We start from the raw sequence: 27,288 nt of genomic DNA, 5'->3' as shown, positions 1-27,288 counted from the left end.
AGGGGTTACTCCTGGCTGTCTGCTCAGAAATAGCTCCTAGCAGGCACGGGGGACCATATGGGACACCGGGATTCGAACCAACCACCTTTGGTTCTGGATCGGCTGCTTGCAAGGCAAATGCCGCTGTGCTATCTCTCCGGGCCCTGTGGTTGTCCTCTTATCTGAGGATTGTACCTCTTCTTTCCTGCTAGTCTAGATTCACCTTAGGTTTCTGCAGTGTTATTCAGTCTTCTTGAGATTCCAGAGCAAGATTTCTCTTTCTGGAGACTCATACATAACTCAGTTTCATGACTAAAACACATCTCTGGAGCATGAATTGACCAATACTGTTCATTTTGTCCAGGCATACCTCTCTGACCTTTTCTTGGGGGTTGTGCTATGCTTAGCTGCTGCCCCTCTGCACTCCACACTCAACTTCTATTTTGTTGTTTTATGGGGGGGGGGGGCACTCCCAGCTATGCTCAGGATTTACTCTTTGCTCAGGGAATCACTTCTTTTTTTTTTTTTTTTTTTTTTTTTTTGGTTTTTGGGCCACACCCGGTGACGCTCAGGGGTTACTCCTGGCTATGCGCTCAGAAGTCGCTCCTGGCTTGGGGGACCATATGGGACGCCGGGGGATCGAACCGCGGTCCGTCCTAGGCTAGCGCAGGTAAGGCAGGCACCTTACCTTTAGTGCCACCGCCCGGCCCCAGGGAATCACTTCTGATGAGACTAAGGGAATCCTACATAGTGTCAGGCATGGAACTCAGGTTGGTTATATGCAAGGCAGCCATTTACCCTCTGTATTATCTCTCTGGACTCTCAGTTGCTATTTCTATTCCTCCATTTATAGTAAAAAATAAAATTTAACTCCATTCTTAGAACTGCAGATTTTTTAACCCTGGGTAAAGACTTCTGAAGGGGGGGTTAGAGTAATAGTACAGCAGGTAGGGTGTTTATTTTGCACATAGCCAATCTGGGTTCAGTCCCTCCACCTGATATGGTACCCCAAGCTTTGCCAGTAGTAATCTCTGAGCACCACTGGGTGTAACCCAAAACCCAGAACAAAAGACTTCTGAGGAAACAATATAAATTCAAGTGAGCTGAGTGGAAATTATTTTCATTATATATATATATATATATATATATATATATGTGTGTGTGTGTGTGTATACATTTGTATATATAGTAATATATAAATAAACATAATATAATGAAAATATGCTCTTCTCCTTTTGGTTCATTTTCTCCCTTTGGTTCATTGTGTTGTTTCCTTTGGAACTACTTGTAGATAAGTTTGCATCTTTCTTCTTTAACTTTTTACCGTGTTTTTAATTTTTTAGGTCAAAGAAATCACCCGTGATATCAAGCAGTTAGATCATGCCAAACGCCATCTGACCACCTCCATCACAACTCTGAACCATCTGCATATGTTGGCTGGCGGTGTTGATTCCCTCGAGTGAGCTGGACTCATTGTTCCTTTGGGGTCCCCAGGAAGTGAAAGTGTCCTAAAGAGAAAGCACATCCAAGGCTTATTTTCTTTCTTTGCCAAGGAAGTCTCAGTTTCCTTCCCCCTTTGGTGCAAATTGGTCCTCAATGTTCAGTTACCATTTTTTGTTTGTTTTTATTTTTCTGTTTTTGTTTTTGGAAACACACCCGACTGTGTTTAGGGCTTACTCCTTACTCTATGCTCAGGAATCATTTCTGGTGCTGCTGGGGGATCATGGGATGATGATGGTGATTGAACCCAGGTCAGCTGCATGCAATGCAAGCACTCTACCTGCTATACTATTGTGCTGGCCCCTCAGTCACCATCTTTGCTTTGTGCCCTCTGGTGTCTGAAAGTAATACATCCCTAATTCATTCCCAGAAAAGTGGAGAAGGGACCATAAATACAAAGTGCTTTCAAGTGGCAGATTTACATCAGTAAGGCCAATTCATAGCCACTCTTTCAAGTCTGTAGTCAAACCTAGGAGTGATCCTTGAATATGTAATTAGAAGTAAGCCCTGAGGGGCTGGAATGATAGCACAGTGGTAGGGCATTTGCATTGCACACAGCTGAACTGGGACAGATCTTGATTCCTGGCTTCTCATATGGCCCCCAAGCTTGCTAGGAGCGATTTCTGAATGTAGAGCCAGGAGTAACTCCTGAGCACTGCTGGTTATGGCCTAAAAAACAAAAGGAAGGAAGGAAGGAAGGAAGGAAGGAAGGAAGGAAGGAAGGAAGGAAGGAAGGAAGGAAGGAAGGAAGGAAGGAAGGAAGGAGGGAGGGAGGGAGGGAGGGAGGGAGGGAGGGAGGGAGGGAGGGAGGAAGAAAACCCTGAACACAGCTGGGTGTGTCCCCAAAACCAAATGTATAAGTAAATAAATAAAGGATTAATAAAGCAAAACATACAGCAGCTCCATCTAATAAGCTTACCCTGAATATAGATGTCTGCTGCTGTCTGCTGGGCAGAGAGAATAAGAGCTGGTTAAAATATTCAAGGTGACACATCCTTTATAAAGGAGAAAGGCGAGTAAGCATCTAGCTGTTACCTAGTAAGATAACCTGAATTCTAAACAACAGTGCAAGTTAGGTGCTGTGGGAGGTGTAAAAGAAAAGAGAATTTGAGATGATTTCATGGATTTGGGTCCTGGGTTTGGAACTAGGGGCTTTTGGCAAAGAACGGGGATAGGGATATTACTATCAGAGGATTACAACATATAGACAAGTCAAACACCTCTTCCTACAGCAAAGGATATTTTTACACATTGATAATGCAAACCTGTAGGTTTTAATTCACTAAAAGGGGCTCGTGTGATAAATGTAATGGTAAATCTTTTGCCTTGAACACGTCCTTCTTGGATTAGATCCCCAGCGTCTCATATGGTTCATCTGTAGCACCACCAAAAGTTACTCCTGAGTGCAGAGCCAGGAGTAGGCAATGAGTACAACGACGTGTGGCCCCAAACACCACTTTACCCCTCCCCCTAGAAAGTCACTGTTATCTAAGCAATGTCTGCTTTCCCAACTGCTAAAGTTAATGAAGTGTAAAGAAAAGGATTCTGAGAAAATAAAGTTACACACTGCAAAGAAGGAGAAACTGTTAAATATAACATTTTCATTGGAGTTGGGCTTCCAAATTAAACTGAATTTATGACTTCCCTTAAGGAGTTTTATTTAGGGGCCAGAGAGATAGCATGGAGATAAGGCATTTGCCTTACATGCAGAAGGATGGTGGTTCAAATCCCAGCATCCCCTGTGGTTCCCCAAGCCTGCCAGGAGTGATTTCTGAGCATAGAGCCAGGAGTAACCCCTGAGCGCTGCCGGGTATGACCCCAAAAAAACAAAAAAAAAAGTTTTTTTTGGTTTTTTTTTGTTTGTTTGTTTGTTTTTGGGCCACACCCATTTGACACTCAGGGGTTACTCCTGGCTATGTGCTCAGAAATCGCCCCTGGCTTGGGGGGACCATATGGGACGCCAGGGGATTGAATAGCGGTCTGTCCTACGCTAGTGCTTGCAAGGCAGACACCCTACCTCTAGCGCCACCTTCCCGCCCCCCCCCAAAAAAAAAAAGTTTTATTTAAAGAGACAGAAACATGTTTATGCCAATTTGTTTGGCTGATGCCACTGCCTCATTTGACAGTTTGGTGGAGTACCAAGGGGAAGGGGAGGAATTTGCTTTTCTAATCTTTCACCTGCCTCTTGGTCTGGCCACTATTTAAAGGCAAACAGATCAGGGCTTGCTGAAGCTGAATTCCATTTCGAAGCTAAAGTCTTAGAGAGATCATCCAGAAGTGCTTCACCACAGGAACTGGGATTTGGGATATTTTATCCAGATTTCTGTGACAAAGGCCTTGTTTATATTTATTGGTTTTGGGGTCACACCTGGTGGCGCTCAGGGGTTACTCCTGGCTTTGCCTGAGAAATCGCTCCTGGCAGGCATGGGGGAGCATATGGGATGCCAGGATTTGAACCACCATTCATCCTGGATCTCTTGCAAATGCCCTACTGCTGTGCTGTCTCTCTGACCCTAAAAGGCCTTATTTATATTTCTTGGCTATACCCAGCAATGCTTCGGTCTTAATACTGACTCTATGCTCAAGGATCACTCGTGGCAGAGTGATCAGGGGACCGTATGCTGTACTGGAGATTAAACCCAGGGTGGCCTCATGGCCGCAAGTACCTTAAACGCTGTAACTATCTCTGGTCTCCATCCTTTCTCAGTCAAGACAAAACATTCTACTGAGGCTGGGGCAGGAGAAGGTCAGTCTGAGAAAAAACAGACGTGAGTTGGCATGTCACATTCATGCCTCCTTTTAAATACTGCTAATATTCTCATGTATTGTTCCCTTTAGTTCCTCTACAAGTCAAACAAAAAAATCAGTTTTTAAAAAGTCGGTTTGGGGCTGGAGTAGTGGTGCAGAGCAATAAGGTGTCTGTCTTGCCTGCACTAGCCTAGGACAGACCGTGGTTCAATTCCTCGGTGCCCCATATGGTTCCCCAGGCCAGGAGCAATTTCTGAGTGCATAGCCAGGAGTAACCCCTTAGTGTCACCGGGTGTGACCTAAAAAAAACAAAACAAAACAAAGGCAGCGGTTTGGCTAGGGATGACTGACAGAACACTTGTTTCACATGTGCCAGGCCCTGGGTTCAATCCTCAGTACCACATATCACTCCTCCAATACTATCTTATTGCCCAGTACCACCTGGCTAGAGCACCACAGGGCATGAGACCAACAGATGGACCTTACACAATAAAAAATAATAATAAATCTATAAGTGGGGTTTAAAATATTTTATTTTGTTAGTGGGCCACACCTGGTGCTGCTTAGGATTCACTTCTGTTGATGCCCAGGGGACTATACGGGACGCTGGGTATTGAACCAGGTCAGCTGCGCATTTAAGGACTTTGTCGGCTGCACTGCATCTTTGACCCATACGTGGGTTAAAAAGGCAGACTGAATGATATCAGAGATCTGTTTGCATATAGCACATTCAATTACAGTGCAATTTTCTGTATTTGAATGTTCCATAGGTTCCTGGGTTGGCTATGTGCAAGGCAAGCACCCTACCATTGTACTATTGCCCCAGCCCCTGCTGTCTGTTTTAGGATTTGGTGTAGACTCTTCCACATTAGTCTTGTGACTTTAGTTTTTGTTTGAGTTCTAAAGTTTTTGTTTCTTTTCAGAGCCATGACCAGGAGAAGGCAGTATGGAGAAGTTGCTAATCTTCTTGAGGGTGTAATGAATGTTCTGGAGCACTTCAATAAGTATATGGGGATTCCACAGATTCGGCAGCTTTCTGAAAGGTACAGTGTCCCAAGAAAAAAAATGGTTTATCTCTTTTTTTTTTTTTTTTTGGTGGTGCCAGGAATCAAACCCAGTATATCCTACTTGCAAGGCCAGTGCTCTCCTCTAAGTCACATCTCAGATCCATGATCTTCTCTTTAAAGAAAAGGCAGTGCTAGGAAATGCTTAAGTCCTTTGCTCTCTACTCAGTGTAGAACTGTGTAGTAGGAAAGAATTCTTTCTGTCAAAAAACATGTTGTTTGTTCTAACTCTGTGTGATACAGATGTTCCTGTTGCCATCCCACTTACCAGCTTCTTTTTCCCTCTCTCTCTCTCTTTTTTTTTCTTTTTTTGGTTTTTGGGCCACACTCGGTAATGCTCAGGGGTTACTCCTGGCTACGAGCTCAGAAGTCGCTCCTGGCTTGGGGGACCATATGGGATGCTGGGGAATTGAACCGTGGTCCGTCCTAGGCTAGCGCTGGCAAGGCAGACACCTTACTTCTAGCACCACCTTGCCTGGCCCCTCTTTCTCTTATCTTTTAATGCTCCCTGTGTCAGATAGTTGCTAGCCCAGCATCACTGGAGTGATGGTGTATATGAAGAGCTCTCTCTCTCTCTCTCTCTCTCTCTCTCTCTCTTTCATTGTGATATAATATAATATAATATAATATAATATAATATAATATAATATAATATAATATAATATAATATAATATAATATAATAAATATATTATTTCAGGTAGTAGCTTTGAAAATTAGCCTATGACGAGGCTACAGAGATAGTACAGAGGGTAGAGTGTTTACCTTGCATGCAGCTGAACTGGGTTTAATCCCCCCCATATGGTATCCTGTGCCCCAACACATTGAATGCAGAACCTGGAGTAAGCCCTGACTTAGGCAAGAACCCATTTGTCATGTGTTTTTATACTACACCCTTTTATTTTTTTTAATTTAAAAAAATTCGTTTTTGTTTTTGTTTTTTGGGTTACATCCGGCAGCGCTCGGGGTTACTCGGGGTTACTAAGGGATCACTTTTGATGGGCTCAGTACCATATGGGATGCTAGGGACTGAAGCTGGTTAGCCATGTGCACCAATTTGTACTCCCACCTCTAGTGTACAAAGGTATGCCCTCTCTCTACTTCTTTCCTGTCTTTGGAATAGAAGCCCTTCTCGTAGGCTCAATTTCGTTTTGATTCAGTTTCCTTAATAAGAGATGATGAGTATCTTATCATTGCCTATTGACCATCTACATGTCAATAGATGTTCTTTTTTATATGTATATATATATGTTTTTATATATGTTCTTTTATCTATGTGTTAATAGGTGTTTTAGATGTTCTTCCCATTACAACTTTCACTTACCTCTGAGCCACATTTGTGAGGGAAACATTTGTGAGGAATACGTTCAATGATCTGTTTCGTTGTATTTGGTTTTGAGGGTTTTTTGTTTTGTTTTGTTTTGTTTTGTTTTGTTTGTCACACTTAGAGGGCCTATTGGCTCTTCACTCAGGGATCAATCTTGGTGGGCTTGGGAGACCACATGGGATACAGGGGATCAAACCCAGGTCAGCCACATGCAAGGCGAACACCTTACCCGCTGTACTGTCTCTGGCCCCTGATCTGTTATAACAAATCACCTCTCAGCATAATGACTTGAAATAGCTATTTTGCTTGTGTAAATCTAGTGCAACAGCTCCTTCCTACCTTGAAAGTAAACTAGGGAGGCCCACAGGGACTAAAGTCTGTTGGCTCACTCCAGTTGACAAGTTGATGTGATACTTTACAAGTAATCTTGTGTGTGTGTGTGTGTGTGTGTGTGTGTGTGTGTGTTGGGCCACACTTGGCAGTGCTCAGAGGTTTCTCCTAGAGGCCCACAGGGACTAAAGTCTGTTGGCTCACTCCAGTTGACAAGTTGATGTGATACGTTACAAATAATCTTGTGTGTGTGTGTGTGTGTGTGTGTGTGTGTGTGTGTGTGATACCCAAGGCTTACTCTTGACTGTACTCAGGGATTACTCCTGGCAGGGATGGGAGACCATATGTGATGCTAGGGATCAAACCCAAAGTAGCTATATGCAGGCAAGTGCTCTACCCATTGTGCTATCTCTCCAGTCTCTGAGGTCTTTTATAAAGCTCTGAATTGCATGCTCCTTTCCTTTATCCTCTGAAGTAAGATCTGACTCTAGTGTTTGGTATTCTTCTCATAACTCCTTCTCTTTGTTGTTGAGGGGCTGATTTATCAGTTGTCATGCTATCCACTTAGGTGAGTACACCTAAGGGTATTGTGTTACGGTGCTGTGGTGGTGTTCCCAATTCCTGTGTGCAGGGTAGGTGCTCTACCACCATGCCCTGTCCCTGTGCTTTCTGCTCACTCTGGATTGGTTTCACTTTTTTAATTTCAAACCCCTGTTCATCTGCCCAGGAAACAGTTTCTTATCGTTTCTAAGAGATAGAAGTAGGTTATGTGTGCCCCAGATAGATTTCTTAAAATAGGGGACACTGGAGGTGCAGGGGTAGGCAGGTATATATGATCGAACTAGGCATGGAGGCCCCCTGATCTGCCTGAAATGGACCCCCCAACCCACATATGCTATCAGACCCACATATGCTATTGAACTGAATGTTCAGGTCATAGAGGTAGATACCAACTGTGTGACTTCTTCTGAGGAACCCCAATATCTCTCCCTGATTAGTTGCCCTGGAGCTACTGGTACCCATTTTCCTCATGCCTTTTGAATCCAGAAGCCGTTTTAGGCAGTGATCGTCTACTTTTCCTACCCTAGCAGAGAGCCCTTGAGTTTCTGATAATACCAATTCTCTTCTTCCTGGATCTTGGAATTGTTTTAAAATATTTTTTCATTTCTTTATTTTTAAAGATCCGGGACAGGAAGGGCAGGCTGCAGTGTATGCCAGTGTGCCATCGAAGAGTGGAAATGCCAAGAAACACTTAAGGAATGTCGGAACAAAGTTTGGCAGACTACTAGGGAAATCCCCACCCTTCCCTTCATCCTTCTCTGCCCCTTCACACTTAACAGCTGGCTAATTGCCATATCACACTGGGGATGTGAAGTGACCAAGAGAGCAGACAAATGGCTTATGAATTGCAAGAAGAGGGCAGGAGACTTGGCTGGAAAGCCAACTTGCTGTCAGTTGATGTGGGGGGGTCAAGGCGAGAGGCAGTATCCTTTCCCTCTACTCTCATGCTAGCCCTAAGTTGACTTACTTTTCCTGTTCATTTATTCCCTTCATTTACTTACTAAATATTTACTCTAGTGTCCTGGTCCCTGTGCTGGAGTAATCAAGGCGCAGTGGCAAGAAATACCTACTTTGGGGCCAGAATGAGTGGTGGTGCAGAACAATAAGGCATCTGCCTTGCTGGCACTAGCCTAGGATGGACCACAGTTCGATCCCCTGGTATCCCATATGGTCCCTCCAAGCCAGGAGCGATTTCTGAGCACTTAGCCAGGAGTAACGCCCTGAACGTCACTGGGTGTGGCCCAAAACGAATCAAAAAAAAAAATACTCTTCTCTCTGCCCATGAAGGGATCACCATGTTTGGAAACAAAAGGCAGACACCAGTAGAAACTTCCATCAGAGCAGGCATGTAACCACTCATATATGCTATACAAATCTTAGCACGGTCTTTATTGAGGGATGCATAGATTCAAGCTTCAGGGCTGGGGATAGGAGTCATAGAAGAGTTCAGTTTTAATCTGATCTTTAAAAAATGAGGAGGAAGGGGCCGGGCGGTGGCGCTAAAGGTAAGGTGCCTGCCTTGCCTGAGCTAACCTTGGACGGACCGCGGTTCGATCCCTCGGTGTCCCATATGGTCCCCCAAGCCAGGAGCAACTTCTGAGCACATAGCCAGGAGTAACCCCTGAGCGTTACTGGGTGTGGCCCAAAAACCAAAAAAAAAAAAAAAAAAATGAGGAGGAAGAGGGGCCGGAGAGATAGTATGGAGGTAAGGCATTTGCCTTTCATGCAGGAGGTCATCGGTTCGAATCCTGGCGCCCCATAAGGTCCCCCGTGCCTGCCAGGAGCAATTTCTGAGCCTGGAGCCAGGAATAACCCCTGAGCACTGCCGGGTGTGACCCAAAAACCACAAAAAAAAAAAAAAAAAAAAAAAGTGAGGAGGAAGAAGGGGAGAGAGATGGAAGAGAACATTCTGCATGACACATTTGGAGTCAATGGAGATAAAAGGCTTTTTGTTTTTATTTGTCTTTTTTTTTTTTTTTTTTGTGGGGGGGGGTCACACCCAGCAGCGCTCAGGGGTTAGTTATTCCTTGCTATATGCACAGAAATCACTCCTGGCAGGCTCGGGGGACCATATAGGATGCTGGGATTCGAACCACCATCCTTCTGTATGCAAGGCAAACGCCCGACCTCCATGCTATCTCTCCGGTCCCTTTGTCTTTTTATGGACTGTACCTATTGTTGGTCAGAAGCCACCAAGACCAGAACTGGGGATGCTCAAGAGGTTTTGTGGTCCCAGGAATCAAACTGGATCTTGCACATGCTGGCAACATGTGTTGTCTTTCTTACTTTATCTCTCTCTCCCTGACCTCGAAAGGTTTCACACTTGGCGGCACTCAGGGGTGCTCCTGGTTCTATGCTCAGAAATCACTCCTGGTAGGCTCAGGGGACCATATAGGATACTGGGATTTGAACCATCATCTGTCCCGGGTCTGCTGTGTGCAAGGCAAATGCCTATGAGTGCTATCTCTCCGGCTCCAAGGCTTACCTTTTTTTTTTTTTGGTTTTTGGGCCACACCCGTTTGACGCTCAGGGGTTACTCCTGGCTATGTGCTCAGAAATCTCTTCTGGCTTGGGGGGACCATATGGGACACTGGGGGATCGAACAGCGGTCCATCCTACGCTAGCTCTTGCAAGGTAGACACCTTACCTCTAGTGCCACCTTCCCAGCCCCCAAGGCTTACCTTTTTAATTTTTTTTTTAAACTTTATTTATTGATTGGTTTTTGGGCTAGAGCCAGCAGTGCTCAGGGGTTACTTCTGGCTTTGCACTCAGAAATTGCCCCCTGGCAAGTTAGGGGACTGTATGGGATGCCAGGAATCAAACCGAGTCCTTCCTGGGTTGGTCGCATTCAAGGCAAATGCCCTACCATTATGCTATCTCCAGCCCCTGAAAGGCTTACCTTAATAGATAGGAGGAATTCTATTTTATATGTCTTGCTAAATCATGTAGTCTTTCTTATTTAAATCATCAAAGAATTTAATTTCTTTTGGTTCTGGGCCACAACCAGTGTTCATCAGGAACTGTGCCCAGATTGATGCTAGGGATAACTTTTAGTGCTCTTCAGAGTAGTGTGGTGTTAAGGATTGAACCTGGGCATCCTGCTTAAAAACCATGTGCTCCAGCGCTTTGAGTCATCTCCCCAGTGCACAATAAAAGATTTTGTTTTGGGGTTACACCAGTGGTGCTCAGGGCTTATATCTGGCTCTGCACTCAGGTCACTTATATCTGACTGAGCTCAGGGAACCATATGGGGTGCTGGGGATTGAACCCAGGTCAGGTGCATGAAAGGCAACTTCCATGCCCACTGTACTATTGGTTAGGACCCCTAATGAAATATTTTAATCAAAGCAAGGAATATTTGTAGTTTATGAAGTCTGATAGATAGTTAAGTGTTAAAGACCAGAAGCTGTGACCATATTCTGGAACAGAAAAGAAACAGCTTACAAGATAGTGATCTGAAAATCAAGAAATAGACTGAAGCATGGATTTCCAACTGCTTTTGTGGGATAGGTGGTGTCAGCGGTGGCAACAGAGCAGAACTGTAGAGGGTTTATGAAAAAATAATGTGAGGAAAGACGGGGGAATTTTTTTTTTTTTGGTTTTTGGGCCACACCCGGCGTTGCTCAGGGATTACTCCTGGCTGTCTGCTCAGAAATAGCTCTTGGCAGGCACGGGGGACCATATGGGACACCGGGATTCGAATCAACCACCTTTGCAAGGCAAACACCACTGTGCTATCTCTCCGGGCCCTAACATTATTTTTCAAAGAGGTGATGCTTGGGTACCACTTCTTTGTTTTGTTTTGTTTTGGTTTTTGGGTCACACCCGGCAGGGCTCAGGGGTTACTCCTGGCTCTACACTCAGAAATTGTTCCTGGCAGGTTCAGGGGAACATATGGGATGCCAGGATTCAAACCACTGTCCTTCTGCATGCAAGGCAAATGCCCTACCTCCATGCTGTCTCTCTGGCCCCTGGGTTTTTGTTTGTTTGTTTGTTTGTTTTTGTTTTTGGGCCATACCTGGTGGCACTCAGCATGCTCAGGAGTAACTCCTGGCTTTGTTCAGAAATTGCTCTTGGCAGGCACAGGGAACCATATGGGATGCCGGGATTTAAACCATCGTTGGTCCTGGGTTGGCTGCTTGCAAGGCAAAAACACCCTACTGCTGTACTATCTCTCCGGCCCTGGGTACCACTTCTTAGCCCAGTGTTCCAGGCTTATTCCCAGAGGTGTATGTGTGCAGGGGACTTTTCCATGCTGGGGATGGAACTTGGGCTCCTTCGAGCAAAACCTGCACCCCAACATTTTCAGTTTTCTTTCTGGCTCCTTTTATCAGTATGTTTTTTATCCTCCAAACATTATCATGTGGTGTTGCTGTGACCATAGCAAGAAAATCTTTTCTTTTAGTTCATTTCACAACGTCTCATTGCAAAATCCTGTATAAATTAATCAGAATGTGCTACTCAGGGACACTAAAAACACAAGAGAACAAACCTTGTTTTTAGTGCTTGACTACAATTGTTTTTCAAGAGGTAGTAAAAGTTTGAGGAAAGTCCAGATTTTTTATTTTTAGCATCATTTCTGATGAATTTTCCTCCCTTCTGTTTACATAGCTATGGTAGGACCATCTGGAAATGATAGAAATAACTGTTTGTTTGTGAGGAGGGGGGAAGGCAGGCACGTCACATGTGCTACACTGCTTCATTTTCTCTAATTTCATAGCTTGCTCTCTATAAATTGCCAAAGCCTTCCAAAAGGTTATGTTCTCAAATCTTTCAAAATTGCCTGGATATTTGAAATATGAAGTTCATGGACCTTTTATTTGAATATAGCTATTTCTTCCAACTGCCCTTCTGGAAAATGTTTAAATGTTTAATGTAGCATTGAAGGAAAGATTTTTTTCCCCCTAATAACATCTTTACATTTCAAATCCTCCTGGCTTAAGGAGATCCATGAAAGCAAATGCTTTTAGTGATCAGTCAATATTTCCTGAGGAAGAATAGAAGATTCTTGCATCCTCTTGATACCCATGAAACCCTTGAATAAAAATATCTCTTTCAGGGGCTATTTCTAACTTCTTACACATGAGAGATACTTGGCAGGTTTCGGAATCCTTGTGGTGTAGTGATAAAACATTCTCAAGTTGGAAATAAAGAGGTCTGACTGGGCTGGAGAGATACTCAACAGGCTGGAGTACTTGCTGAGCATGTGGGAGACCTGGTACAACCTTCAGCACCACACTTTTCTTTGTGTACCACTAGACGCTACCTCTGAACACAGCTCAAAGTGCCATTGGTTAAGGCCCAACTGAACCATACTTGTCTATAAGTCCAAGTTCAAGCTGCTTTTGTTTTGTTTTGGGGACTATACCTAGCTCAATGCTTACTCCTGGCTGAGTTCAAGGAATTGTCTGCTGTCCAGGGGTGTAACCCTGGTCAGTGCATACAAGGCAAGAACCCTGCCTGCTATACTATCTCTCCAGCCTTACAAATACAAGTTTTCAAGTATAGAGTTGTACTCGATTTTGATTCTAATGCATCCTACTGAGTCGCTGAGATTTTTTTCTTTGTTGAAATTTTTTTTTATTAGAGCAACTTGCTTAGAAATGAAGCTTCTAACGAATCAGATTACTTAATCATTCTGTCCAATTCAATCTCCATATTTAGGAAGTCATCTTACTGTATTCATAAGACAATAGAAGCATCAGGATCGCCACCAGTGTCAATAATTTTCAGTTTGCTGTTCTTCCAACCCCTTAAAAAATTAATTTGGGAAAGGAAAGATTATGATGGAGTGAGGCTATAGTTATATTTTGACTTGTTTAAGGCAAGATTACTTCCCAAGTAGTGCTCAAGAGATTCAGTGGCCCTCCTGGCAGTTCTTGGCTAACTGGGACAGTGATTCAATGCAGGGCTTAAGGCTATGATGATATTTAGATCCTTCGATGCTAGAGATTATCAGGCCACCTTGGCCTCCAGGTCTTCACCCAGGCATGTGTATGCCAGGGATCAAACCTGGGTTGGAGGCATGCATAAGCTAGATTCTTGGTGTGTGTGTGTGTGTGTGTGTGTGTGCGCGCGCGCGTGTGTATGCCAGGGATCAAACCTGGGTTGAAAGCATGCATAAGCTAGATTCTTGGTGTGTGTGCGTGTGTATGCCAGGGATCAAACCTGGGTTGGAGGCATGCATAAGCTAGATTCTTGGTGTGTGTGTGTGTGTGTGTGTGTGTGTGTGTGTGTGTGTGTGTGTGTGTGTGTGTGTGTAGGAGAGGCTTTGGGCCACATGTGGCAGGACTCAGGGGTTACTCTTGGCTCTATGCTCAGAAATCACTCCTGGCAGGCTCAGGGGACCATATGTGATATACCTGAGATTGAACCAGGGTTGGCTGTGTGCAAGGCAAACACCCTATCCATTGCGGTATCACTCTAGTCCCTGAGGGCTAGGTTCTTTCATGTGTGTGGTGTTTTCTTCAGTATTCTGTTTAGGCAACTGAATATAAAGAGACTGCTATTCACATATCATCCTGGCAGTGCATGGTGTCATGATTTAGGTTTATGGGTTAATATAATTCTCTATTAATATAAGTAGAGAAACAATTCTTCTGCTGTCTGTGTCTCTGATAGACACCTCAGAACCCATACTTGGAAATATTTATATGCAGAAGCTCATTCTTAGCTTTGACCATGTAGGGAAAATGACTTGATCATGATTGCACATAGTTCACTAGAGGTCACTAAGTCTGATTATCAAGAGGTGGCCTTGAAAATAGATTGAAAAGAAAGAGGGTCTATAGCGCTTAGGCTGGCACTTTTCTCTTTTGTATTCTGAAAGCACCAGGTGCTGGTTTTCTTTTCAGGCACATCCTTTTCAAATCCAGCAAGAGTTGGGGGTGGGGTGTAGGGGAGTGAGGACTTGCAGGGTTAGAGCTGGGGCCAGCGATGTAATGTCTCTAAGATGTTCCTTCTAGAGTGCACTGAGGGAAAGCCTGTGACTGCCCCCTCAGGAACTGTCCTTGTGGCTTAAGAAGGAACTGGAGTTTTCTGTGTACTGCCAAGAGGCGGGTAGGAGAAGAGGGAGCCAAGCCTTTGGAAGTTTCTGACTTGGGACCTAGCACCAGGGGAATCTGTCTAGCCCATGGTGTGGCATCATAGACCTCAGAGGTATGATGTTAAAAAATAATTTCTGTCCTGCCAGAGCTCTCATTTAATGACTGTTTCCCAGTTTCCATTGGGCAGCTCTATGTGGATACCCTTGAGTCTCACTAGGGGCAGAGGGGATGGTGTGTTACTCAGGGAATAGCCTTATCCCAGTCATTACTTGACATCCCCCACCCCCCAAATCAACTAGAAAGCCTGCAACTCTACCTATAAAAGTGGTTTTAAACATTTTGAAGATGGTGGAAAAACCCTGGAAAGTATTTGGAATAAGGCATAATTATAACTGTGCCACAGGAAAAAAGCAGACTGGTTTAGGTCCTGCCTATCCCCTCATTAAAAAAAAAAATCTCAGTAGGGGTGCCAGGGACTTACCAGTAGCCAAAGAAATTGTGGTTTTGAGCTATTCACTATTTCTAGAAACTTCATAAAGTTAATGCGAAGTAACAGGGTGGAGACCAAGTGAGGAAGAACACTATTTTTATAAGTGCTTTTTGCAAAGATGAAGTATTTGCCTCAAGCTCTGGGCAATCCTGCACCCATCCAACTTACCGCTCCCCAGCTCTTTGAGGCCAGCTGCTACCTGGCACCTAACTATCCGAAATGCTCCTAGAGGGTACTGTTGCTGCAGGACACTGACTGGTCCTTTCTCATTCCAGCTGTGACTGCTCTCTCTGTTTTGGCTTGAGCTACGAATTCTCTTGAGATCTTAGCATACATATAAAAGGCTGTGTGACCCACTTCTCTCTCATTCTCGAGTGTTTTCCTTGTGACTCAGTCTTTATAGACACTTTCTGAGTGTACATCAGTTCTCATTCAAGGACTGTCACTCTCAATTAGCAGTTCCTTTTATCATTTGAATCTTTTTCTTTTTTTTTTTTTCACTTCACTTTAGAAAATATTCTCTTTGTTCAATTGCTAAACTTGATGGTCCTGGTGTTGGTTTCTGGGTTGAAAAACAACTCTGAAGCCAGATGCAAAATCCTTTTTTTCTTGTATTCCAAGGAGCAAGAGAACAGTTCCCGAAGAGCTCCAAAATGGATTTATACTTGATTTGGGTACTCTTACGTATAGCATTTTCCTGTGCATGGCTCCCTCAGCTGATTTTGTTTGTTTGTTTTTGGTTTTTGGGTCATACACGGTGATTCTCAGGGGTTACTCCTGGCTATGCGCTCAGAAATCACCCCTGGGGGCCAGAGTGATAGCGTAGCGGTAGAGCATTTGCCTTGCACGCAGCTGACCCAGGACGAACCTCGGTTCAATCCCCAGCAACCCATATGGTCCCCCAAACCAGGAGCGATTTTTGAGTGCATAGCCAGGAGTAACCCCTGAGCGTCAACGGGTGTGACCCAAAAACGAAAACAAAAAGAAATCGCCCCTGGCATGGGAGACCACATGGGAGGCGGCCGGGGGGGGGGGGGGGGGGGGTTGGTGAGGGGGATTAAACCGCAGTTCATCCTATGTTAGCCATATACAAGGCAAACGCCGGAACAGTGGCACAGTGGTAGGGCTGATATTTTGTAAAGATGAACCTGTGGCCCCTTCTGGCATGTGAATTATATAACTGGGCTATAGAAAATTCCCTTATGAAGGGAATTCAGACAGTTGGGTCCCGATCACCAGTCATGTAGTGCGAAGCCTCTTATCTAACTAACCATCTCTCTTTCCTTAGATGACCTCTAAGACCTCAACAATTCTGACCTGCTTGGATCTTTCACTGTTACTTACAGAGATTCTTAAATTATGCCTGACAGTCACATACTCTCTTTTTCCTGCAGAGTGAAGGTTGCCCAGGCTGAGTTAGGACAACAGATCTTGGCTGATTTTGAAGAAGCATTTCCTTCCCAGGGGACCAAGGTATTGCCTGACGTTTGTCTCCAGTCTTGAGAGCAAAAGAAATGTTGTACCCATTCTTGTTTGACCTTCACTCACTGTAGTTAGTTTTCTTTCATTCCAAAATTCTGTGCTAGTACTTACAAGTCTGTTTGTCGAAGGTGCAAATCAGCCTAGATTTTAAATATCCCAAAATTATGTGGATTCCTCATCTGTATGTTATCCAGCCTTAACAAGTGAGGATTTGTTTGGGTTTAATTTAATGTGTGTCAAACCCAATATCTTGTCTACATAATAAATTCCTTTTTTCTCAAGGCTGTGTTAAAAAATTCCTCCAGCCGCAACAAAAAAAATTTTTTTTGTTGTTGTTTTAAAGATGGTTACATAACTTACTGGTTTCAGTTTGATGAAGAGACAACTGGGAGGGGCGGCCACAGGCTTATGTAACTTGCAGATGAACTGGCTCGGAAGATCACTTCTAATGCTCAGAGTCCTGTCCTTTGGAATTCATCTCCATTATCTCTCTGGTGTCGTAGCTATTTGTATTGTGTCTGCAAATCACACACTATTCCACTGGTGCGCTATTGGTTACACTTCTCCTGTCATCAGCTTTCCCTCCCTCGGCTGTCATTGTGCTTGGGTAACTGCTTTCAGCTCTATCCTTCAACTTGTAGTAGATATCATCTTAATGCTTTGCATGTGTCGAGAAGGAAGAACCCTCAGAAGCAGTTCTCTCTTTGACTTGAGCTATTTCACGAGAAAGAATTGCTCGGTACTGAAATGAACCAAAGCACTCACACAGGCAAGCAACATTCTTCACTGCACTCAGATTTGGGGGGGGTGGATAATGCAGATGCATGTTCATTAACCACGCAAGGGAATGTTTCCTGGATCAGCTCTATAACTGGAAATATTTTAATCATTTTTGCTTTGTGCTCCAGAAAAGAAACCTAGGAAGTAGGTGGTAGACCTGCCCAGTGTTATCATTGCTTTCTGTAGGGAATCCACTCCTTATTTTGAAGTCTGCCTCTATTCCAGCGGTCTTCTATTAATCAGACATCTTATTTGAGGATCTCAGACTCCTTGGTTGTTTGATAGTACTATGGAGAGTGGATGTTGAAAAACCAGTCTGTAAGAAGACATTCCTAAAGCCTAGACATTTTTTTTTTTTTTTTTTTTTTGGTTTTTGGGCCACACCCTGTGACGCTCAGGGGTTACTCCTGGCTATGCGCTCAGAAGTTGCTCCTGGCTTCTTGGGGGACCATATGGGACGCCGGGGGATCGAACCGCGGTCCGTGCGTGCGCAGGCAAGGCAGGCACCTTAGCTCCAGCGCCACCGCCCGGCCCCAGCCTAGACATTTTTTAGTCAAAGGTTTGCTGTTCTCCCAAGAATCCCACTTTTAAGAAATCTCAGGAAGGGGCCAGAGTGGTAATATAATGAATAGGGCATGCAGCCCGCTTAGGTTCAATACCCTGAATCCCATATAATCCTCCAAGCCTGTGAGGAGTGATCCCTCACTGAGTGCAGGGCAAGGAGTAAAATCTGAGCACTGCTTGCTGTGGCCCAAAAAGAAATTTTAGGAAGACAAGAATGAAGTTTCTTTCTTTCTTTTTTTTTTGGGGCCACACCCAGTGATGCTCAGGGGTTACTCCTGGCTTGGGGGGACCATATGGGACGCCGGGGGATTGAACCGCGATCCTTCCAAGGCTAGCGCAGGCAAGGCAGGCACTTTACCTCTAGCGCCACCGCCCGGCCCCGAAGTTTCTTTTTAATCTTTAGAACAAACTAACCCTGTCCTATTATTTTTTTTCTGCTCTTAGCATGCAGGCAGCTTTAAAATGATTTTTCTTTGCAACTCATTTCCCTCTGATAGGGTGATTAATGTTTTTTTTAATGAATTTTTATGCTTCCTTTTAAATCACTATGGGCTTTTCTTAAAGACCTTGAATTCATAACTTGTTTCTCTAATGGAAATCAAGATATTAAAAAATTATCAGGGGGCTGGGCGGTGGCGCTAAAGGTAAGGTGCCTGCCTTGTCTTCGCTAGCCTTGGACGGACCGCGGTTCGATCCCCCGGTGTCCCATATGGTCCCCCAAGCCAGGAGCAACTTCTGAGCACATAGCCAGGAGTAACCCCTGAGCATTACCGGGTGTGGCCCAAAAATCAAAAAAAAAAAAATTATCAAAAGCTTGAACTCAGCCCTTGTGAGCTATCTTTTCCAGATTTTAGTCTTTCTCTCTCTCTCTTGTTCTTTCTCTCCTTTACTTTTTTCTTTCTCCCTTTTCTCTTCCTTTTTGACTATCCCTTCCTCCCTTTCTTTTTGCTCGCTTCTCTTCCATTCTCTTTTACTTTCTTTCTTGCTTTCTTTTTTCTTTCTCCCTTTATTCCTTTCTTTTTCTTTTTTTCTTTTTTTCTTTTTTCCTTCCTTCCTTTCTTCCTTTCTTCCTCTCTCTCTTTCTTTCTTTCTTTCTTTCTTTCTTTCTTTCTTTCTTTCTTTCTTTCTTTCTTTCTTTCTTTCTTTCTTTCTTTCTTTCTTTCTTTCTTTCTTTCTTTCTTTCTCTCTCTCTCTCTCTCTCTCTCTCTCTCTCCTCCTTCCTTCCTTCCTTCCTTCCTTCCTTCCTTCCTTCCTTCCTTCCTTCCTTCCTTCCTTCCTTCCTTCCTTCCTTCCTTCCTTCCTTCCTTCCTCCCTTCCTTCTCTCCCTCCCTCCCTCCCTCCCTCCCTCCCTCCCTCCCTCCCTCCCTCCCTCCCTCCCTCCCTCCCTCCCTTTTTCTTTTTGGGTTTAGGTCACAAGCATCAGCGCTCAGTGGTTACTCCTGGCTCTATGCTCAGAAATCGCTCCTGGCAGGCACGGGGGACCGTATGGGATGCCGGGATTTGAACCACGGACCTTCTGCATGCAAGGCAAACACATTACCTCCATGCTATCTCTGCGGCCCTATCATTTCTTTTTTTTCTTCTCTCTTTCCCATTCTCCTCTCCCTTTCTCTCTTCCTTTCTTTTTCTCTTTTTTGCTTTCTCTCCCTTCATTTCTCTTGGTTTTTGTTTCTCTTCTTTCCATTCTTGCTCCTCTTTTCTTTTTTTCTCCTTTCATTTGTTTCTTTTTTCTTCATTCCTTTCTTGCTCTCCCCCTCCATTCATTTTTCTTTGTTTTTGTTTTTGGGTCACACCCAGCTGCACTCAGGGGTTACTCCTGGCTCTACACTCAGAAATTGCTCCTGGCAGGCTCAGGGAACCATATGGGATGCCGGGATTCAAACCACTGACCTTCTGCATGAAAGGCAAATGCATTATCTCCATGCTATCTCTCCGGGCCCCTCCATTCATTTTTCTTTACTTCTATTCCTCCCTCTTTTTTTTTTTTTTTTTTTTTGGTTTTTGGGCCACACCCGTTTGACGCTCAGGGGTTACTCCTGGCTATGTGCTCAGAAATCGCCCCTGGCTTGGGGGGACCATATGGGACGCCGGGGGATCGAACCGCGGTCCGTTCCTTGGTAGCGCTTACAAGGCAGACACACCTTATCTCCAGCGCCACCTTCCCGGCCCGTATTCCTCCCTCTTTCCTTCTATCCTCTTTTCCTTTTCTTCTGCCTTCCTTCCATCCCTCTTCTCCCTCCCTTCTATCCTTCTTTCTTTCCTTCCTCCTTTTCTCCCCCCTCCTTTTTTCCTTCCCTTCTTTCCCTCTCTCCCTTTCCTTCCTTCCCTCTCTCCTTTCCTCCCTCCCTCCCTCCCTCCCTCTCTCCCTCCTTCCCTCCCTCCCTCCCTCCCTCCTTCCCTCCCTCCCTCTTCCTTCCTTCCTTCCTTCCTTCCTTCCTTCCTTCCTTCCTTCCTTCCTTCCTTCCTTCCTTCCTTCCTTCCTTCCTTCCTTCCTTCCTTCCTTCCTTCCTTCCTTCCATTTATTTTTGGTTAATACTTAGTGATGTTCAAAGGGTTACTCCTGACACTGCATTCAGAAATTATTCCTGGTAGTGCTTGAGGTACCATGTGGGGTTTCAGGGATTGAACCTGGGTCAGGCATGTGCAGGTGGGCTTTAACTCCTGTACTATATATAAACTCCTTAAGTCCTTTTCTTTTCTTTTTCTATTTTAATACCTTTATATAAGCATCATGATTACGAATATGTTTGTAGTTGGGTTTCATTTATAGACAAGAACCACCTTCCTTTACCAGTGTAATCTCCTCACTTCCAATGCCCTCCTCTCCCTCCTCCCCCACCCTGTTTGTATTCTAGACAAGCATTCTATTTTTCTCACTCATTACCATTGTCATGATAGTTGTTAGTATAGTTATTTCTTTGACTGGCATTCACCACTCTTTGTGGTAAGCTATTTGGACTGGTCCTTCCAGCCCTCATTTCTGTTGTCTCTGGGTATCATTACAATAATATCTTTTTTTTTTTTTTTTTTGGTTTTTGGGTCACACCCAGCAGTGCTCAGAGGTCACTCTTGGCTGTCTGCTCAGAAATAGCTCCTGGCAGGCACGGGGGACCATATGGGACACCGGGATTCGAACCAAGCACCTTTGGTCCTGGATCGGCTGCTTGCAAGGCAAACGATGCTGTGCTATCTCTCCGGGCCCACAATATCTTTTATTTTTCTGAAATCTCACAGATTAGCGAGACTATTCTGTCTGTCTGTCTGTCTGTCTGTCTGTCTCTCCCTCTCCTCTATCTCTCACTTATTTGACTCATACTAGATTCCATGTTCATCCATGTATAGGAAAATTTTATGATTTTGTTTTTCCTGATGGCTGCATAGTATTCCATTATGTATACCATATTTTCTGGCGTATAAGACCACTGGGCATATAAGACGACCCCCTAATTTTGCAGTTAAAACATAGGTTTAGGCCTATATTCGCTGTATCAGACAGAACTTTCCTGTGCTGCAACTGTATGTACCACAGTGAGCCAATCACAACAAGCAAAGGTTCAAAGGTTCTACTGGAATAGACTTCCTCTCTGACTCTGGCCAATCTGAGCAGGCTTTTGACAGTGTAGATTCGGGTCCAGAACATTGTCTAATTTGCATGCATAAAAAGCCTGCTTGGATTGGCTGAGTTAGAGAGGCGGTCCGAGCAGCCTGGCAGTGATTGGTGCAGGATTGAGTTGGAAAATTCAGACAATTATTCAGACAATTTTCGTTTAGCAGCATATTGAAACATTTTTCAGGATATACTCGGCGTATAAGACGGCCCCCGATTTTCTGTTGACTTTTTTGTTTCAAAAGTCGTCTTATACTCCGGAAAATACAGTATGTACCACAGTTTCTTTAGCCATTCATCCGTTATCAGGCATCTGGGTTGTTTCCAGATTCTGGCTATTGTGATGAGTATAGGTGTGCAGAAGGCATTTTTGTATTGTGTTTTTGTGTTCTTAGGATATATCCCTAGGAGTGGTACAGTTGGATCATATAGGAGCTCAATTTCCAGTTTTTTGAGGAATCTCCATGTTGTTTTCCATAAAGGCGGGACTAGACGACATTCCCACTAGTAGTGAATGAGAGTTCCTTTCTCCCCACATCCCTGCCTGCACTGATTGTTCTTTTTTTTTTTTTTTTTTTTGATTGTTCTTGTTCTTTGTGATGTGTGCCAGTCTCTGTGGTGTGAGATGGTGCCTCATTGTTGTTTTGATTTGCATCTGATAATTAGTGATGTGGAACGTTTTTTCATGTGCCTTTTGGCCATTTGTAGTTCTTCTTTGAGAAAGTATCTGTTGATTTCTTCCCCCATTTTATGATGGTTGTTAGATTTTTGTTGTTGTTGTTGTTAAGTTCTGTCAGTACCTTGTATATCTTAGATATTAGGTCCTTATCTTAAGGGATAAACTTGGAAACCTATAATGGTAAAGTTTCTGATTTCTGTATCAGATCAGGTCATTTCCATCCACTGGCAAGAGTTGAACACTCAGAGTGCTTAGTGGATATATAATAGCAATTTGATGTGGAGCAGGTCAGAATTGTAATATTTAACGTGGAGGTTGCTTAAACACTGTTTATGAAATACTTAAACATCCATTGAAGGGGCCAGAGAGAGATAGCATGGAGGTAAGGCATTTGCCTTGCATGCAGAAGGATGGTGGTTCAAACCCCAGCATCCCAGATGGTTTCCCAAGCCTGTGAGGAGCAATTTCTGAGTGTAGAGCCAGAAGTAACCCCTGAGTGTTGCTAGGTGTGACCCAAAACAACATAATATAAAATAAAATAAATTCATTGAAATGGATAGATTAAATTGAAGTAATGAGAAAATATAAAGATTTGGAAGCGGGCCAGAGAAATAGCATGGAGGTAAGACGTTTGCCTTGCATGCAGAAGGTCAGTGGTTCAAATCCCAGCATCCCATATGGTCCCCTGAGCTTGCCAAGGGCGATTTCTGAGCATAGAGTCAGAAGTGGCCCCTGAGCACTGCTGGTGTAACCCAAAAAGCAAAAGAAATAAAGAAAGATTTGGAAGCTCATCACTTACTGTTTATTATTTTTTGGAGAAGTGGTTTGGGCCACATCTGGCCACCCTCAAGGGTTACTCCTGGCTCTGCAGAAATCTCAGAAATCACTTCTGACAGGCTCAGGGGACCATATGGGATGCTGGAAATTCAACCAATGTCTGTTCTGGATTGGCTGCATGAAAGTCAAACACCCTACCACTGTGCTATCTCTCCAACCCCCATTATTATTATCTTAAAATATTTTTGTTTTTATTTTTTTTGTTTGTTTTTGTTTGGGAGTCACACCTGGCAGCGCTCAGGGGTTACTCCTGGCTGTACACTCAGAAATGGCTCCTGGCAAGCTCGGGAGACCATATGGGATGCCAGGATTCGCATGCAACCAAAGGATGCAGACAAATAGGTCTGTTTTTTTAGGTTCTGTGCCACCACATAATTTGGCACTGTAAGAGAAGGAATCAGAGGTTTCAGTCAGGAGATAGGGACTAATGTGGAGGACGTTGGCTCTCTGACATTCGAGCTTCATCTGCAAGGTAGAGTCAATTTTCATAATCAGAATGCAAAATTCCCTATGGTCTTGGTGGCCCCTTTCCCCAAAATGTCTGTCTTATTCCTAATTCCTGGTTTACAGAGTATCTTTTTTTTTGTTTTAAGTTGGAATCTTAGCTGTTCTTTAAGGTATTTTTTCTTCCTTATTTAAACACCATGGTTACGAGGCATTTAAAGTTTATTAAAAAGTGTTTGATGCAGTTATTTAATAATATAGTTGTTTTTCCCCCCCCGCAGATACAAAGTTGTTTATGATTGATTGGGTTTCAGTCATACATTGTATAACACTTCCACTAATGCCCCACTTTCCCTCCTGCCCTCCTCCATTCTTCCTCTAAAGAAGTTTTACATCTCTCTCTGACTCTCTCTCTCTTTCTCTCCCACCCCCCCCCCCAATTTCCTTTCAGCACCAATTTTTTTTTTTTTTTTTTTTTTTTTGGTTTTTGGGCCACACCTGGTAATGCTCAGGGGTTACTCCTGGCTATTCGCTCAGAAGTCACTCCTGGCTTGGGGGACCATATGGGATGCCGGAGGTTCGAACCGCAGTCCGTTCTAGGCTAGTGTTGGCAAGGCAGACACCTTACCTCTAGCACCACCGCGCCGGCCCCTCAGCGCCAAATTTTGACCAAAATGATACTTTGCAGCTGTCATTTCATGTGATCCCTTTCCTGCCCTAACTGCACTCCCTGCTATTTGTGGCAATCTTCCTACTATGGACTGTTCTTCCTGGCCCTCTATTATATCTGGATATTATTACCATACATACTGTATGTGTGTATCCCACAAATGAGTGCTATCATTCTATGTCTCTCTCCTGACTCATTTAGCTCAGCACAGTATTCCAAATCCATCTATGTATGAATAAGCAAATTTCATGACTTTATTATTCTTTGTTTGTTTTTGTTTTTGGGTCACAATTGACCACACTCAGGAGTTACTCTTGGCTTTGCACTCAGAAGTCGCTCCTGGCAGGCTTAGGGGACCATATGGGATGCCGGGATTAGAACTGGGGTCTGTCCTGTGTTGGCTGCATACAAGGCAAATGCTTTACTGCTGTGCTATTGCTCCAGCCCTCATGACTATTTTTTTGTGATAGCTGTGTAGAATTCCATTTTGCACAGAGTATCTTTTTTTGGGGGGGAAAGGGGCTGGGCCACACCCAGTGACAGTCAGGGATTACTCTTGGCTATGCACCTGTGCACTCAGAAATCACTTCTGGCTTGGGGGACTATATGGGATGTCAGGGGATTGAACCAGGGTTCATCCTACGCTAGCACAGGCAAGGCAGATGCCTTACTGCTCCGCACCACAGCTCCGGCCCCCAAATATCTTCTATATTGACTACTGCAATACAGTTTAATGTTTATTTTTTCATGGTGGATTGAGTAACTAAAATATACACCCAAGGATGAAGTAACTGCTTTCAGAAGCCATAATGCTTTAAGATTGCTTCTAATCTGAGTATTGTCTATTCTGCCAGAGGCCAGGAGGACCGAGCAATGTCCTGCGAGATGCATGTCTGATTGCAAATATTCTGGACCCCCGGATCAAACAGGAGATCATCAAGAAGTTCATAAAACAGCATCTGTCAGAGTACTTAGTACTTTTTCAAGAAAATCAAGATGTAAGTATTGACCAAATGAAATCAGAAGTTAAATTGGAACTGTATTAAAAATCACGCTTGAAGGGCTAGCGAGGTGATGCTAGAGGTAAGGTGTCTGCCTTGCAAGTGCTAGCCAAGGAAGGACTGAGGTTCGATCCAGGAGCAATTTCTGAACGCTTAGCCAGGAGTAACCCTTAGCATCAAACGGGTGTGGCCCAAAAAACAAAACAAAACAAACAACAAAAAAAAAGCACACTTGAGGCTGGAGTGGGTAATGCACCTGTTTTGCATATAGTTAACTTGGGTTTACTCCCCACCAACCCACATGGACCCTGAGCTCTACCGCGGGTGAACCCTGAGCACAGAGTTAGGAGCAAATCCTGAGCACAGATGGCAGGAGCAAATCTTGAGCACAGATGGCATTTCCCCCTTGCCTACCAAAAAAGAAGCAAAAGACAACAACTTATGCTGTTCGTCTATTACCTTTTACTTTAATAGTATTACTGCATTAAGGTGATATTTTAATTAATACTTAAAGTGTTATTTTAAACACTAAAGTTATTATATATTTTATTTTATTGATTGATTGATTGATTTGATTGGTTTTTGGCCCACACCCAGCAGTGCTCGGGGTCACTTTTGGTTCTACACTCAGAAATCACCCCTGGCAAGTGGGGTACCATATGGGATGCTGGGAATCAAACCAGGTCCCTCCTGGGTCAGCCGCATTCAAGGCAAACGCTCCACCACTGTGCTATCTCTCCGGCCCCAATATTTTAAAGTAGTATTACTGTCTTAAAGTAATGAAAGTATTATTGAGCTTTGTATTTTCAAGGCTGACTGTACAGTTCTGTGGTTCTATGAGGGTGGAGTCACTGGCCCTTTGAAGAAATTAATGAAAACTATAGCTCTTCTCCCCCAGAAGAATGCATTAGTGCATAAAACTTTGCATACTTTCAGAAAACTTAGGGTCCCTGGAAAGCAGGTTCAGGACCTCTGGATCAAGTTTTTAAGGGAAATAAAATGTAGCCTAGACTTGTGAAAACTGTGACAAAGAGAACTATTCATCATATATTTACTAGTTTATTACTTTTAGTTTTTGTTATTTTTGTGGATTTTTTTTTTTTTTTTTTGGCCATTTTCTAAAGCACTCAGGGGTTACTGCTGGCCCTGCATTCAGAAATTACTCTTGGCAGGCTCAGGGGACCACATGGGATGCCAGGGATCCAAACCAGGTCAGCCTCATGCAAGGCAAGTGCCCTACCCACTATGCTTTTGCTCCAGCTCCTTTTTTTTTTTTTTTTGCTTGTTTCCCTCACCTGCCAATACTATTTCTAAGCTTTAAAGTGCATTTTTCCTGCCTAAGGTTGCTTGGCTGGATAAAATAGACAGACGGTATGCTTGGATTAAACGCCAGCTTGTGGACTATGAAGAAAAATATGGCCGAATGTTTCCATGTGAGTGGTACATGACCGAGAGGATTGCAGTAGAATTTTGCCATGTTACAAGGTAAATTCTGTTTCTCTATACTTGTGATGTTAATTGAAATCAATTGAAATGAGTAGATTTAAATCACTTCCCTAGTTTCTCAAAGGTTTCCTTCCATATCTTATGAATTGTATACCACTTCCTGATCTAGTAAAACTGCTTGATTCCACCCTCCTGAGATCCAATTATCACACCCTTTCTTGCTTTCTTGCTCTCACCTTTGACCCCAGAACTTTCCTTTGGCCTCACTTTTGCTCTGAACAATCTGTCTTCTCATTAACAACTGAAGACTCATCAAGTAATATTTTCCTGTGATTCATTGCCCCATAAAAACGCTTCATCATTCCCATACCTGTGTCTCATTTATCAGTGTGCAGTGTATAAATCCATCATTATGTGCTTTTCTGATTCACTAGTTACGTAGTTCCATAGGAGGAGTAGCTACTTCAGTCACTTAGTAACACTCAGGAAATATTTATTGTAAAAGTTTCCCATCCCTAATCAAGTTTTATAATCTTTGGATCATTAATAATATTGACATCTGAATGTTTAGTTAACATTTTAAGGACCTTTTCTCACTCATATTGTTTATATTTATTACTGTAAGTTTAGTCATTGTATCTATGTTAAAACTAGAATCCAGATTTTTACTTGTGTGTGTGTTTGTGTTTTTTGTATTTTTCTCATAGTCCAAATTGTAGAAAATATTCATGTGT

The 27,288-nt window shown here is 43.6% G+C and overlaps 1 protein-coding gene across 2 annotated transcripts in view; it reads left to right on the top strand.

Moving 5' to 3' along the window:
- The window catches only part of VPS53 (VPS53 subunit of GARP complex), a 202,642-nt gene that overhangs the window by 59,432 nt on the left and 115,922 nt on the right, over window positions 1-27,288 (top strand). For both annotated transcript variants that reach the window (XR_007499610.1, XM_049782265.1), the window contains exons 6-10: window positions 1,323-1,438; window positions 5,151-5,270; window positions 16,439-16,517; window positions 24,962-25,105; window positions 26,451-26,593. Coding sequence is in view for 1 of the 2 variants with exons in the window: in XM_049782265.1 (XP_049638222.1) it covers window positions 1,323-1,438; window positions 5,151-5,270; window positions 16,439-16,517; window positions 24,962-25,105; window positions 26,451-26,593 (602 nt within the window). In the remaining variant the exon portion in view is untranslated. The remainder of the gene's footprint in view (window positions 1-1,322; window positions 1,439-5,150; window positions 5,271-16,438; window positions 16,518-24,961; window positions 25,106-26,450; window positions 26,594-27,288) is intronic.

The sequence above is a fragment of the Suncus etruscus genome, chromosome 1 (genome assembly GCF_024139225.1).
Source record: "Suncus etruscus isolate mSunEtr1 chromosome 1, mSunEtr1.pri.cur, whole genome shotgun sequence".
Classification (NCBI taxonomy): domain Eukaryota; kingdom Metazoa; phylum Chordata; class Mammalia; order Eulipotyphla; family Soricidae; genus Suncus; species Suncus etruscus.
This window is presented reverse-complemented; position numbering and strand designations above follow the sequence as displayed.